Source organism: Xiphophorus couchianus, chromosome 5 (genome assembly GCF_001444195.1).
Source record: "Xiphophorus couchianus chromosome 5, X_couchianus-1.0, whole genome shotgun sequence".
Classification (NCBI taxonomy): domain Eukaryota; kingdom Metazoa; phylum Chordata; class Actinopteri; order Cyprinodontiformes; family Poeciliidae; genus Xiphophorus; species Xiphophorus couchianus.
Window position 1 is genome coordinate 21,691,762 of NC_040232.1, and position 15,602 is coordinate 21,707,363.

General features: G+C 39.4%; 1 protein-coding gene and 1 long non-coding RNA gene across 8 annotated transcripts in view; one reads left to right on the forward strand and one right to left on the reverse strand.

Moving 5' to 3' along the window:
• The first annotated feature begins 5,398 nt into the window (after nucleotides 1-5,398).
• Nucleotides 5,399-5,962, forward strand: LOC114145066 (uncharacterized). Its single transcript, XR_003595608.1, has 2 exons — nucleotides 5,399-5,567; nucleotides 5,644-5,962. It is a non-coding gene; the product is annotated as an uncharacterized LOC114145066 (long non-coding RNA).
• A 1,663-nt stretch (nucleotides 5,963-7,625) lies between these two features.
• Nucleotides 7,626-15,602, reverse strand: part of LOC114145064 (ectonucleotide pyrophosphatase/phosphodiesterase family member 2-like) — a 28,619-nt gene continuing 20,642 nt past the window's right edge. For 3 of the 7 annotated variants that reach the window (XM_028018416.1, XM_028018415.1, XM_028018413.1), the window contains 7 exons: nucleotides 15,214-15,259; nucleotides 13,290-13,429; nucleotides 12,049-12,184; nucleotides 11,747-11,824; nucleotides 11,472-11,604; nucleotides 8,945-9,098; nucleotides 7,626-8,833 (listed from right to left, as the gene is read on the reverse strand). In XM_028018416.1, coding sequence (XP_027874217.1) covers nucleotides 8,663-8,833; nucleotides 8,945-9,098; nucleotides 11,472-11,604; nucleotides 11,747-11,824; nucleotides 12,049-12,184; nucleotides 13,290-13,429; nucleotides 15,214-15,259 — 858 coding nt within the window. In that variant the 3' untranslated portion in view covers nucleotides 7,626-8,662. Of the gene's footprint in view, nucleotides 8,834-8,944; nucleotides 9,099-11,471; nucleotides 11,605-11,746; nucleotides 11,825-12,048; nucleotides 12,185-13,289; nucleotides 13,430-15,213; nucleotides 15,350-15,602 lie in introns of those variants that run through there. The other 4 variants (XM_028018410.1, XM_028018411.1, XM_028018414.1 and 1 more) reach the window with 2 other exon arrangements.

Here is a 15,602-nt window from a genome sequence, read left to right on the forward strand (position 1 = left end):
ACAAACAACCTGCACAGGCACATGCGGACATCACACGCATCGGTATTGCTATAGCATTGTTATGCGGCATTTTTACTCATCATAAGTGCTTAACAATGTCAATAATGAAACAAAATATTATAAAATTAGGTTTAAGCTATTAATTAATTAATAATGTCAAAAATATATATGGGGAGCCGAAAGAGCCGGCTCTCCACAGTAAGAGGAGCCATTAGAGCCACATCTCGAAAAGGAGCCGAAAATCCCATCACTAGTATTTTTACTCTTTTTTCACCTTTAGTAGAAAGAAAGTAACTATCTAAAGGCAGATAGTACGTGTTTTTACTCTTTTTTTCACCTTTTGCTTTTTTCATCTTATATATATTAGGTTTTCAGAATATAACACACATAAATCTGAGTATGAAGCACACACACACATATATATATATACACATACACATTTTAATCCAAGACACAAATTTATCACCAAACCCAAACTCCTCACATACAGTCAGGATGTAGGGCCACTCCAGTTGGTCAAATGCCTTTTCAGCATCAAGGCAAAGAGCCGCTCCCTTAAACCTACTGTCATATTTATGATACATAATGTTCATTAACCGTCTAATATTAAAAAATGAGAACCTATTAGGAACAAAGCCCGTTTGGTCAAGGTGTACAATAGAGGAAATATGTTTATTTAGTCTATTTGCCAGTACTTTAGCGAAGATTTTAATGTCAGAATTCAATAATGAAATAGGGCGGTATGATGAAAGCTCCGTCTCCTCCCTGCCTTCTTTACTTATTAAAGTTATATTGGCTTTATACATGGTAGGGTGAAATTTACCTGAATCAAAAGAATGAGTAAACATCCTCCGAAGGAGAGGAGCAATCCTCTTGGCATATCTTTTATAGAGTTCAGTACCAAAACCATCAGGCCCTGGGGCTTTGGCCTTGGGGAATGCTTTAATTACATGAAGGATCTCTTTCACAGTGATGTCTGCATTAAGAGCCTCACGAGCGCCTTCACTCATCTTAGGGAGATTTAGATCTTTGAGCCAGTTTGAGATATTTCCTTTTGCCTTAGACATGTATAGTCATTCATAATATTCTTTAATTATGAATAAAGGAATCATTTATACCTTTTGGATCAGTTATAATTTTTCCTGCCCTGGACTTAATTTTATGTATTGCCCTGTTGGCCTGCAAGCCCCGCAGTTGACGGGCCAATAATCTATGGGGCTTATCACAAAGTCGGAGGGTCATTAGAGGACTTGTAGTTAGATTCTAAGCATGCTAATTCAGTCTCAATTCCTGCGAGGCGTTCTCATCTTTCGTTTTTCAGAAACTTTTCGTAGGAAATAATATGGCCTCTGATCACAACTTTAAAAGTTTTCCATAAAGTAGAATCTGTAACATCTTTTGTATCGTTAGAAATTTTATCATCTAGAAATTTACAAAATGTCTCTTCTAATAGCAAGGATTGGTTTAAGCGCCAGGAATACTGTTGTCTCTAATGGTTAAGGTCAAGAGTCAGCGAGACTGGAGAGTGGTCCGAGATTAAAAGTATATGAAGAATTATTCCTAAATATTTTTCTTGTGAGACTTGCTCAATAGGGACCCCATTGATCTGAATATTCAAGGACTGTAACGACGTAACTATCTAAACGGTAGTTAGTGGGTATTTTTACTCTCTTTTTCAATTTAAATAAAGAAAGTAACTATCTAAAGGCAAATAGTAGGTATTTTTACTCTTTTTTCACCTTTAATAGAAAGAAAGTAACTATCTAAAGGCAGATAGTACGTATTTTTACTCTTTTTTCACCTTAAAGTGAAGAAAGTAACTATCTAAAGGCAAATAGTAGGTATTTTTACTCTTTTTTCACCTTTAATAGAAAGAAAGTAACTATCTAAAGGTGGATAGTGGGTATTTTTACTCTTTTTTCACCTTTAATAGAAAGAAAGTAATTATCTAAAGGCAGATAGTGGGTATTTTTACTCTTTTTTCACCTTTAATAGAAAGAAAGTAACTATCTAAAGGCAGATAGTGGGTATTTTTACTCTTTTTTCACCTTTAAGTAAAGAAAGTAACTATCTAAAGGCAGATAGTGGGTATTTTTTACTCTTTTTTCAACTTTAATAGAAAGAAAGTAACTAAAACTCTCATCACACAGCGGACAGATCTGCAGCTGCAAGCCGCTGTGCTGTGGGCTCCCCAAGAGCTGTGTTCACCTGGAGACCCTAGTAAGAACTCAGCGAAGGTATTTCCATATAAAATAATAAAGAGAAGCGATTAGTTCCGAAGAGGGGTTCAACGACATGGAACCGTTACTTCAGAAAAGAGACTCTGTAACATCAAACTAGCTCTGTAGCGCTCACAGCACTGTAGCTGCAGCGCTTTGGTGTTCCGCCATTTTGTTTGTAGCCTTTGACCTTAAAAACCGCTTAAAAACAAACTAAACAAAAAAGGAAAAAAAAAATCAGAAAACTTACACTTACAAAGACGACATAATTTGAAACATCAGTCTTAAATTGTTATTATTACTCAGATAAACTAGAATAAAAACAGGAACACCTTAACTACTCCATGTGGGATGAGCCTGTCTAAGAAGAGAAAATAGTCGTATTTCGCATTTCCAATTTCCATTGGCTTTTTTGGAGGCAGGAAATATGGCCGCCATCTCGAAGCGGTAGTCCTACGCTTTTAGCTCAAAATAGGTAGTACAATTAATCTGCATTATGCAACAGTAGCTGCTTTATATGCAAATGTCTGTAAAACCTTGTCAATATGCCACTGATGTTAAAAAAACACAATTTGCATATGTGATGTTTCCATTAAATAAGAAACGGAATTAATATCACATTGAAATGAGTTTGTTCAGTGATAAGTCATTAAAAAATATGCTGCGTGATCATCCTCCAACTACTTCCTGTTGTCTTCTTCGTGGTTTCCACCAGCGACAACATCCTGTTGTTGATCATGTGACTGGTGTGATGTAAAAAATGTGTTTCCATTGCATTTTTGCAAAATAAAGCAATTTCTGTACGGTAAAATAAAAACATCAAAGTGCCAAAACTATCGAAAAACAATGGTGTGGTTCCATTAAGTGAATTTATTTTCGAAATGTTAAATTGCACAATTATGGTAAATGGAAACGCAGCTACAAACAAGGTAAACGTTTTAGATTAATCACATGCGTTAGCACAAAAAGGACACAAAGACTCGCCCCATATTTGCTCCTAAAAATAACAATAAAATAAAACAAAAATATGTTGATGATGTTGACGCCAGTGATGCTACGGTGAAATACAACGATGGTGCATTTCAGGATTCAGCAAACTCGAGACAGAACTCTCAGTTTTTCGCTCACCGCTCACAGTCAGAGCTTCTGATTTGCCCGTTGACCTGCAACTTGAAATCATTGATTTTGAGTGTGATGTGGAATTGAAGGACAAATTTGCATCAGTTGGCTTGGACACATTTTACAAGTGTCTCCTACCAGGCTGTCCTAAATTGCACTGGCTGCAAATATGTCCATGTTTGGGACTACCTGCCTTTGTGAGCAAATTTAGTCACTAATGAATATAAATAAAATAAAGCTGCGCTCAAAGCTCACACATAAGCACTTTAATGACTCTCTGAAATTGGCTGCTGCTCAGGACATGATGCCTGATATTGATGTACTTGTCCAGGATAAAAGATGCCAAATTTCAGGGGCAAAAACTTAGTAAAACTATATCCTATGGAATGTTACTGACAACGTTGCACTATAAAAAAAATACAGCTTTGAATATTTGCTGAATTAATTCTGTTAAAGTTAGTGCTAGTCAGTAACAGATTTGCAACAAAGAGTTTTGTTGAGTAAAATATTTCTCATGCATGCAATACATGTTATGTATGCACATCTTTCTATATGTATACATTTTATGCAAGTTTGGAGGGGGATGCATTTTCTGGCTAAGGAAATTATTTGCCTGTCAACATCTGCTTGCCCTATATATTTTCCCCAAATATTGTCCTATTGATATGAAACTCATACCAGCAGCTCATGGAACAAGTGTGATTATGTAGGGTTATTTCAATCTTAACTCTTTATTTCTTCAAGATAAGAGGGGGATGCATTTTTTGGCAAAGCTAATTATTAGCTTGCTGATATATACATGGCCTGTCTACTTCCCACAAATATAATCTTATTGATATGAAACTCATACCAGTAGTTTGTAGAATAGGTGTGATTATGCAGAAAGGCTTACTATGTGTCTGAGTTAGCAGGGATGCTTATTTTGGCACAGCAAATTATTAGCCTGCCGACATTTGCAAGCCCTGTTTTTCATCTCAAAATGTGTCAATACAGATATGAAAGTCATACCAGTAACTTAGTGGTAACAGGACTGTAATCTTGTATATCTAAAGTGGTTTATTGCATCGTGGTAAACGCACCATAATGGTGCGTTCACACCAAACACGCTATTATCAGAGCGTCCATCAGAAAACATCGGCTACAGCTGACGCGTCTGACGCGCCTCCATATAAACTGTGAATGTAAACCAGATGCGCAAAACGATAGGTGTAGAGCAAAACGTCATGTGCCTGAATTCTAATGGTGCGTTCACACCAAACACGTTACTTGCATCAAAAACGCCTCCGATGCTTCAAGTTCGACTCGTGTGCACTTTGAATGCAGACGCTTTGTGCCAAATGCTTGACAACTAGCATTTGGTGCGTCTGGTGTACATTGAAAGACTGTGTGGAGGCGCGTCGAGGGCACGTCAGCTCTAGCCGTTGTTTTCAATTGGACGCTCTTGACGCGTCAAACGTTCCAAACGATTCAAAATGCGCAACGGCCTTTGACGAGCCTCCACATAAACTTTGACTGTAAACCAGACGCACCTGACGCTCAAAACGCGTTTGGTGTGAACGCAGCAAAGTGGACACGCGTCGAACTTGAAGCTTTGGGCACGTTTTTGACATAACGCGTTTGGTGTGAATGCGTTAGACCATTAGACAACCCCAAACCTTGACATTACCAGAACACAAAACTACTCCTAACCTCAGTCTAAACTGTGGATTGCTGGAATCAACAGACGACTAGATCATTCGCACACCTGATATAAACTTATTGCATCTTTGATGGTGCTGTTTTCATTATACCCTATGCATGTATAACATAGGACCTGACCAGACAACAGGTCAGGTCTGCATGTTTACTATTAACAATTTTCACCCCACTGTTGCCAACTCAGTGACTTTCTTGCCACATTTAGCGACATTTCAAACAAACAAAAAAAATTGGTATCGGCCAAAATCAAAATTGGCAGGTCAGGCTCTTTAAAGATCGGTAACCGCCAATTTTTTTTTAGAAACATTACATTACAAAGACATATCAAGACAAACCTTTATCTTGGCTTTTTTCTATTTTTCCTCTTTGTCGGGATCCTGAGGTTTGTCAGCTTTTCTCCACTAGAGGGAGCCTGAGACCTTCTGAGGGCGTGAGTCGGCGTCTGCACACCTGTCCTCCATCTACTCATTTGGAGGCATATAAATGGAGGAGGATGCTGACACTTCTCTGCCAGAGTGTTAGCCTGTAACGGTACCGGCTTACCTAGAGCTACTTCTACCAGGATTTGTTCCCCAGATTCTGACCCTTCTTGTCTCTGTGTTCCCAGTTACCCTTGTCTGGAGCTATCAGGTCATCAGTCGCCCTCGAGACGGAACCCTCACCGCCTTGAGCCTTACCTGTCCGTCCTCTGCCGCCGCCTCTGATTTCGACCCTCAACCCGCTGACCAGCCTCTAGACCCTCAAGTCCTCTCCCGGTCCAATACTTCCCCCCGAACAGGTATATCCTCAACCTCCACCAAACGGCAAATTTCCTGGGTCCTGACTAATCATCTCTGTCCTCCCCTAGTTGCCCTGAGATCTGCCAGACGAACCGGGATCCTAATTCCTTTTGTTAGAATTCACTGTAAATAAATCACACTATTGTATTTCCTGTCTCTGGAGTGTTTCTGCATGTGGGTTAGGAAACTCGACACCAACATGACACTCTTTTCTTTCTCCCTGAAAGATAAGTCCTTTTTCGAGACATTGTTTTGCTAACTTATCTTCTACCAGAGCTTTGGACATTTTGATGAACATTGCACATTACACGGCAGCTCATATTACCAGCAAAGCTTGCATGACCTACCACTGCCACCATGGGGTCACCAAGAGTAGGTTTGTTTCTTTTCGTCCATAAAATAATGATTTCTACATACATTATCAAATATACAGTATTATTATAAAAACAAATCACTTCATGATGAAATTGTGTGGTTTTGTTATTATAATGACATTGAAATCGTTCCTAAGAAGAAAAGAAAAACCAGCTCTTCTGAGGGGGCCCCTTGGTGGCCCTGGGCCCTAAGTGGGTGCTTCGTTTGCGTATGCCTTGGGCCGGCCCTGGGAGTAAGTCCACAAGCGACCTGGTAGATATATTGAAAGCATAGAGAGCTGCATCTCGTGCATTTGTGTTGAGTTTTTTGCTAGAATAGCGCTGGTCACTTTTGATTGTTTGTGCGTGGGACGTTCAATGCGCGCATGGAGTGTAATACACGCTAGTGGGAAATTAAAATGGTGCTTTTCTTGGCTTTTGTCATGAATTTGACCCCATGTCATCAAACTTTTACACAGGTGTGTCACAGACAATTCACACTTAATTCTTTCACCTTATTAACATTAAGCACAAGTGGGCAGAGTACCCAAAAATTGCACTCAATTAAAAGTATCATTAATTCAAAATATTTTTATTCAAGTAAAAGTAAAAAGTAGCCATCCAAGAAACTACTCAAATAAGAGTAAAAATGTATTTGGTAAACAAGTCTTCTTAAGTACTGAGTAGTGTTGAGAATAAATAATTCTGTGTTTTCCTTCTATCTTTGTTAGCTAGTTGCTAAGCTAAAGCTAAAAGAAATGTCATGTTAGGAAACACCCTCAAGGATAAGATTATATTATACTAGGAGCTAAGGAACGAATTCTTTGGGGCGTAACTAGAGGCTAACAAAGGAGATCACAACCCCTTCTGGGGACCATTTTGACTTGCTACCTTGTAAAGGTGGCATGTGAAATGGACCAGCTATATTTTGGTATTAATAAATGGAATTCATAAATTCAACTCACTGACTCTTCTGTAACCTCATACATCAAGAACTCCGCATGGAGAACGGTTAATTCTCCACAGTAGTTCATCAAATTATCAATCATTTAATATTTAAACGCTAACAGATAAACCTGAATAAGTTCTTTTCAACTTAACGGTGCTTGGATAATTTTGTTTTTCCACCACCTACTTGCCCTCTCATCATGGTCATGATCATCCAGGTTCGCTTAATGAAAAAAACTCAGTCAAATGAAGCAACCATAAGAAAAGAAGACCTTTCTTGTCTTTGGGCTTGAGCGATGGCTGTGCTGATCTACAGCCCAGTAGATCAACAGGTCGTTAGAGACCCAGATCACACCGTACGGTACCAAAACCCACAACACATTCAAAGTAACCAAAAGCCCCTTCATTCTGAAGTTCAGGTCGGGCTTCAACAAGTCATCTTCACCATGTTTAGATATTTGAATTCACGGGGCGGAAAACGTAGACAAATTGATTGAACTCACAGATGGTGATTTTGATCAAACTTTTATTATAATCAACAAATTTAATTGTGCACAAATCAAAGTCACAACACACACCCACACACACATTCAAGCCACATTTACAGTCTGATATGTTATATTTGTCTCACACACACACACACGCAACCTCACAAACACAGATACATCATTACCATTAAATTGCATTTAAAAGCAACGGGTGTTTTATGAAGGGTGGCATACAGATCAGGTTTATTCAATAATCTCCAGCCAGAGTGATTCCATATTGGCCTGTTGATTATTTTTTAAGCCTGATGAAGTGGTACAACTGCAACTCATCTCACAGCTTCTAAGGGGACTTCATTGTGCTAAGGTTTGAGTGTGTGTGTCTACTTGGTGACCTGCAGGGGGAGTACACAGACCCCTGGAGACAGGCTCCCCCTGCAGGAACTAAGCAGGTATTGAGAATGGATTATTAACACAAATTCCACATGATTTTCATTAAGCTAATTAGAATATTCATGTACTGTGCAACAACATTTCTGAAAGAAACCAAAATATGTGTGACTGTATAGTCACCTGGAGCTGCTGCAGAGAAGATTCTTTGGACTCCAGCTTTAGCTGATGGGATACAGGGGCAACAAAGTGCAGAGGCAGCAGCCTTTAAACCATCTTTGGATGGTTGAGGCGTAACATAACGCCTGCTCAGGAATCACATAAGTGCAAAAATATGATTATTATACCTTTCATTCTGGGATGTTTTGAATGTGATTTGTAGCTTAAAAGAAAAAGTGCAAACAAACTGAATTTTAGTGCAGCGTGTTTATACTAAGGTGCCAAGAGGATGTAAAATTGTGTCTCTGCAACTCTAGAAAGTCCTTCAGGGAACCGAAAGGCTACATGATCTTCTAGGTCCTCAAAAGGAAGGTGAGATGAGGGATGATTCAAGACCTTTGCACAGTTTTGGAAGAGTTCAGTGGTGTTCTAGCCGTACGTACTGTAGACAGACAGAGATGGAAGCATGTGCCACATTCCTCCACCACAACTGCAGAAAAGGTCAGCAGAGGTCAGATCTCGCTCTCATACGTGTGCATGAATGTTTTAAAGGAAAGGATCTCGGCGTAGCTCCGGCTGGTTCTCCGGAACAGGTCTAGGCCTGTGAGCAGCTCCACATCTCTGATCCGGGCCGTGTGCATCTTCATCAGGTCCTCCACCCAGCGGGACTCATCCTCAGAGCTCTGTTGGGTTGGGGTCACACACAGAAAGTCATGTCCGCTGCTCTCAGAAACAGCCGTGTGGACAGGTAGGACCAGAACTTGAAAGGTACATGCGATGTGATTGGTTCTTACGTTGCAGGTCTCGTCGTTGTGGGGTCGGTGTGGGAGGATGAAAGCGGAGCTGCTCAGTGGACCGTTGCACGAGTCTGCAGGCTGTGTGAAGTCCAGGCAGCTGGTCATCACCACGAAGTAATGAGTCGGGATGGGGACGACTCCACTCACATGGCTGGAAAAGATTTCACCTTTTAGTCAGGAGTCTGCTGACTCTGACTCAGCAATTCTTTCTCCAATTATGAGAGTCTGACATGAACAGCTTATGAAGAACAAAGTCCAAATAAAAATGGTCTTTTTTCAATGGCTAATCTACAATTTGGAACTCAGCAGATACTATCTAAACTGACATTAAGAAATATATTAATGTTCTTTATAATTCTACAAGGAAAAACCATATTTTGAGTACTGTGCAAAACATTTCAACTATGAATAAATGGACCTCCTCCAGTCCGCCCTGAGCTACTAATGCCGTTTGAAGAAATGCACCGATCCCAACCAAAAAGAGCAAGGAGGTGGGTCTGAGGGCTGTCAATCATTCTCATGTAAATGCTGCTAAATGTGGTGATGCTGGAAAAATAGCTTACCATTACAGAAAAACCATTTATCTGCCGTCATCAGTGGCTATGCTAACTGACCTGAGCATCCATAACCTACTATGCTAGCTGCAGCATAGCAGAGAGGAATGTGGTGGGAAAATGAGAGGGGGGATGAGCGGCACCATATGGAGGGTGACGACGGACAGTGCTAAGACCCGCCTCCTTCCTCTGACTGTTTGTTTCACTGAACTGGGAGCACTGGGAGAAGGCAGAGGAGCTCAATTTTTTTCACAGATTGTCTGTCTCACACTTTAAACAAATATGTAGAAAAAATATATTTTTTATAAAATTTACATACTGCAGCTTTAATGGTTCATGTACACTTTGCTTCCAAGGAGCCACACTTTTAATAATCTAATAAAGAACTCTGGATCAACAGTACCAAGGCTTTATGAAGGTTTTTCTTGGTTTCCCTTCCTTTTGGTTGAACTTACATTCAGTCTCTTCCTTCTTTCTGACTGTGGCAAAATATTGTTATGATGATTAATGTGGACAAGTGCAGGTAAAAGTGAGACCTAAAAGCCTATCTACACAAGAAAAAATTTGAAAGTTGATTTCTTAGTTTCTGAGAGAAGCACCACTGAGTGCTAGTTAGTGACGCTTCCTCCACCCAACCAAGACAGACGGATGGTTAAAAACTGATGGTTTGCAGAATAGTTTTCTCAGCACCACTCACTTATCAGTTGGAGTAAACTTCTAAAAAGACTTTGTCCACTTTCCTGTTCTACTGCTGCGAACCTGCCTGTTCAGCCCAGCGAATTCCCCCTTTGGTCAGCCACAGTCTCTGATTGAGAGATATGGAAGGTAACCTGTCTTTATACCAACCCACCAATCAATGGATGACTGCAAACATCCCCATCTGGCCGGCCCCAATGGAACCACAGCTCTCAGGACTCCGCTCCGGCTGGGGGCCCTCAAGGCAAATGTAAAGGCACCCAATCCCGGTTTGGAACCAACCGGGCTGGGGCCTGAAGTTCATCGAGTCTAGTTAGACTCAGAAGGGCCGCATGACCTGACACCTCCGCCGAGGATGACAGAGTCTTGCCGTCTGTGAGCCGACCCAGAGGACCAGTTCTCTGTCCGACAGGCCACAAAAACTGACACATTTGGATATGTTCAAACATTTTAATATTTGGACATATCCAAATGTTTCCTTTGCAAACATTTTTATATGTCAGTAATTAGTTACAGGTGGACATGTGGGCATCCTAGGATCCAGTGGAGTTAGATTAGGATTAAAGTTAGGATGTAGGTTTTAACCTTGGGTTACTGAGAGTCCAGTAAGCCCCAAATAACCATTAGAGAATTGTCCATTGTTGGAATAAAATTCTGAATGTTCATTTATTATTTCAGAAATGTTCCCTATATTTTTAATAGCAGTGGTCAAGTTGTTTATTTTTTCTGTCTATTTACTTAACCTTCATTTAACCAGGAAAACCTAATTGTGATTTAAAAAAAATCGCATTTACAAGATTGTCCTGATTCTTTGTTAGTCCTTAAATTTGTTACTTTTGTTCCCTATATTTATAATTAGTAGAGGCTAGTGAATATCAATTTCACCGACTAATGTTGAACTTTCATTTGATTATTGGATTCTCACAGTTTTCTCATAATCTGTAGCTCATAGATCATTACATCAGCTTCATAAAAATATAAATCCTAATCTTGAAAAAAAATGTACACTTTAGATTTATTTCTACTATAGGATAGTTTGAGTATAAAACTGATATATTGCTTTATATCCATCCATCCAACCTAGTTTAAAACCTCGCAGCCAGAAAGCATTAAAGAAACTCATTAGAAACAAAGTTTAGGGAAATAAGAGATGAATGAAGACTTTTGCACTGATATGAACTATTCAGACAATTCACATGAATGACTGAATGAATGAATGAATGAATGAATGAATAAATGAATGAATGAATGAATGAATGAATGAATTCTCCTACTCTCTGATTGTTTCAGCCGAGTCTCTGACTCCATCATAATTGTAGTCAAAGATGGGTCCAACAAGAATGTTCACTCCGTTCCTCTCAGTGGCGTATTTCTTCACCAGAGCTTTCTGAAAGTAAGTCCAGATTCCTGAGTGGGAGTGGGAGTGTGGGGAGAGAGAAGGACGTGGCAGACGTGGGAGTGAATGGTGGAAATGATTATTAAAAACATTGTTAAAACGTCTGAAACTAAAATGAGGAATGTATCAGGATTTCATGAAGTGAGAACTTACTCTTAAATGCAGGATACATAGGCACGGTGTTGGTGATGAGGACAGCATCGTATTTTTTCTCCAGGTTTGAGGAAAGCTCTGTGAACACACACAAGATATTCCAACTGATCCCACTGATGATTTTCTGTCCAAATCACAGTTATTCATGACTTTAAACCCTAATAAGACCAAGTGAAGTGAGTGGCTGCAATGTGACTAACTATGGAATTGTCTCTCAGGGGTTATGATTACTTTAGCAGTGTGTGGTGGTGTCCACTGAGGTTGAGTGTGTTTTTGGAAGCCTGCAGTGGATATTCACTTACGCGGCGGGTACAGGAAGGCATATGTGACATGTTTCTCTGCTCTGTAGTTGGAACACGACTGGCTGAAGGGCGGTGGGACTCTGGCGTCCGGTCTCACACAGTTGGACAGAGACTCAGGCAGAGGAGACAGCTCTACCTGGATGGACAAAGAAAATGTTACCCCACTTTTACCACTAGGGGGTGCAAGAAGCAAGAAGTTTGCTCGGATCTCTTTAGCGGTGGTGGGAAGTAACGAAGTACAAGTACTTCGTTACTGTACTTAAGTACAATTTTCGTGTATCTGTACTTTACTTAAGTAGATTACTCCACTACATTTAACAGTAAGTATCTGTACTTTCTACTTCACTACATTTCTATATAGCGTTTCGTTACTCGTTACATCCAAGACGCATTTCAGTTTTTTGATTTGTTCGTTAGTTTGAAAGTATCCAATGGCGAGAGCAGAATCAGTCCGCTGAACCAATCCAAAGCGGGAAATAACCATTAGGCCGTCCCTCAAGAAGAGCAGCACAGTACGCAGGTCCTGCAGAATCATTAACTCCCAGAATGGAGTCCAAGGATAGTCATCCTCCAGAAGACCTGCTCCACCCATGGCCTTATTTAAAACATTTCTTTGAAATAACTGGGTCAAAAAACGCTTCCTGGAGATTCCAATGCCGCCTTTGCCTTCCCCGAAAGCATGAAATTCTATCTTTCAAAAATTCACCATCAAATTTGAAAAAACATATTGAGGTAAGTTAAGTTGCTAAACGCTATCGATGTTAAATTAATTTGTGTTAGTGAAGTTTTATGTAATCTTAGCAAGCTTTTTGTTGAACTCGACTGCAGTAAATAAATACGATTACTGTATATTGTTATAAGCTAGCATGAACTTGCAAGTAACAGCATTGCTCATTAAAATGGTACATTACTGATTTATTAAAACTAAATACGATAGGTACACTTAATGACATTATATAAGCCGTTAGGTATTATGGTCGGCAAGTACTTTTACTTTTAATACTTAAGTAGTTTTAAAAGCTTGTACTTTCTTACTTTTACTTAAGTAAAATAATAATGTGGTACTTTGACTTTTACTTGAGTAAATTTTTGTCTGTGTATTTGTACTTTTACTTAAGTACATTGTATGAGTACTTTCTCCACCACTGCTCTTTAGTGTTTCAGGGAAAGACTTTTGAGTATAGTACATGCAAAGAGTGTGTCTTTGACCGTTCGAAAGGAGGGGTCAGGCTGGGCGGTACCTGTCTGCTGACGGTGTAGGATGTCCAGAGGGGCATGAACAGGGTTTCACTGTGGCTGCTGATGTAGTCGCTGTGATGTAGGATGGTGTATTTGGCACGGAAGAGGACAGCAGGTCGGCCGTACGGCAGGTTCCTGCTGTCTGAGGGACGGAGCACACAGAGGAACACGGCACAGAGAGGCACCAATGTAACAAGGTCCATTTATACGGGTTAGACTGCAGCATGGAGGCTGAATCCTGCTGACAGCAGTCTGACTGAGGTCATAATTATGAAATACTACAGAAACAGTGTGACTTTTCTCATAATTACTGCTTAAGTTATTGCAAATATAACTTTCAACTTTTGAACTTTTATTTTTTTCTCATGGCAGCTTGGCTTCCAAATATTTGACACACCAACAGAAATAAGTGAATTATTATGAAGTGGAGGGAAAATGATACATGATTCTCAAAATATTTATTTATTTCTTTTTTAAATCTTAGATGTTGCTGACAATTATTTTTGGACTGTACAATTGTAAGATAATACTGGACAGGAATATTGAAAGTATCTTTATTGTAAAAATACCTTTTAAATTCACCACCTTTATTCCAGCTAACAAAATTTCTACCTGACAATGCAAAATATCTGTATGAGATATTAATTACAGTTTGTAAAAAAAATCTGTCACCAGACGCTGGCTCCACCCTGAACCTCCCACTGTAGTAAACAGACAGAGTGTGATAATGAAATCTATCAGATGGAAAGATTTACATTCTCAATCCATCTTCAGCTGAATGGATGTCCTATGTTAACCAAACACAACATGCACGAATATTGGATTGATAAGAATTAATTAAAAGAGACGATTCATCTTTCAGGAAGTGTCTATGTGCTGTATAATTTCTTATATAAAAGTAATGTCTTTTCAAAATACTGTAATAATGTATTGTTTCCTCTTTGTGTTCTGTTTTCATTTAGTTTTGTTTTGTTGTTGTAAATGTTAAAGAGAAGGAATTTTGTAATCGATCAGACTGGAACTGGAACTGTGACCTTGAGGTAGAATCAAACTTTTGTAATCTCAATGCTTCAAAAGTAAAGAATATTAATAAAAAAAAAACATAAATGTGCTCTCTATAAATCTCGTCTTTATGGAAGAAGGGCAGTTTGATATGTGGTGGACACAACAATCATATTAAAAAAGTGTTTCTGTCAGATTAAACCAAACTGAACGTTTTGGTCTACAACTGACCCTCGCCTATTCATAGATTGACATGAGTGAATTTTTCTGTGAAATGTTGTTAAATTATTTGTGGAACATCCACCCATTCAGTGATGTTTTTTGTAAAGCATATCTAAAATATTTGAAAGTAAGTGCAGCTCAGGCAGCTGAACTAGCCAATCCTGGAGCCCCATTCATTTTTCTGGGTGGTGATTGGCTGTACCCCAAGCAGCAAAAACACAGTCCCAAGATGGCTTCCACTGCATGCATTAATGCACATTAAGGAATACTTGGTGTTTGAACTTTTAAAATAAGCATTTTTAAATTCAACTGAGAATCTGGGAAAAAACTTGAACATGTTTGTACAGAGGCTCTCCATCCAATCAAAGAACAGGCAAAACCTCAGACTATAGAGTGTGAAAACTGGTAGACAGAAAATAACTGACCTGCAGCCAAGAGAGCTTTGCAAAGTATTGTCTAAATTCAGGGGCAGGCCTCCCTTTTAGATTTTTATTTGTTAAAGAAAACCCTGGAACTGTGAATCATTCTCCTTTCCTTTCACTTCACTGCTATATTCTACTTTGTGTTGGTGTGTCATATAAACTCCTATTAAAATGCATCGTAGCTGCAGCCTGTTTTTTAGTGTGGTGAAATGTAAAAAAGTTCAAGAAGTGCATTCACTGTTTTGACATATTGTATTTGCAAATCTCATGACAAACTGACCATCAATAGCTTGCCTCAATCGCCGGTTTAGCTCCTCCACTTTGTTCTGTAAGAGACAGAGCCAGAGTGACTCCAGGTTATAGCCTCGTACAAGGGTCACTTTCAAACCTCTCTGGCCCCTACTTTTTACACGCAACTGCAAAAAGATTGGAGATTGAAACAATCTCTTGCCAGAGATCTACAGGGAATAAGAAACACAGTGAAACAGTGCAGAACTGAGTCTCATTCACCACAGAACAAACCAGTGGACTGGAAAACACATTTCATATGCAAAAGAAAATATGAAATGGTAGCCTGTGCATTTGTTTCCAACAAAACAGTGTGAACTGAAGGTGAAATGACTCTAGCTCTGCTGCAGAAGGCAAGGTAACAAGATTATTTCAGTTTTA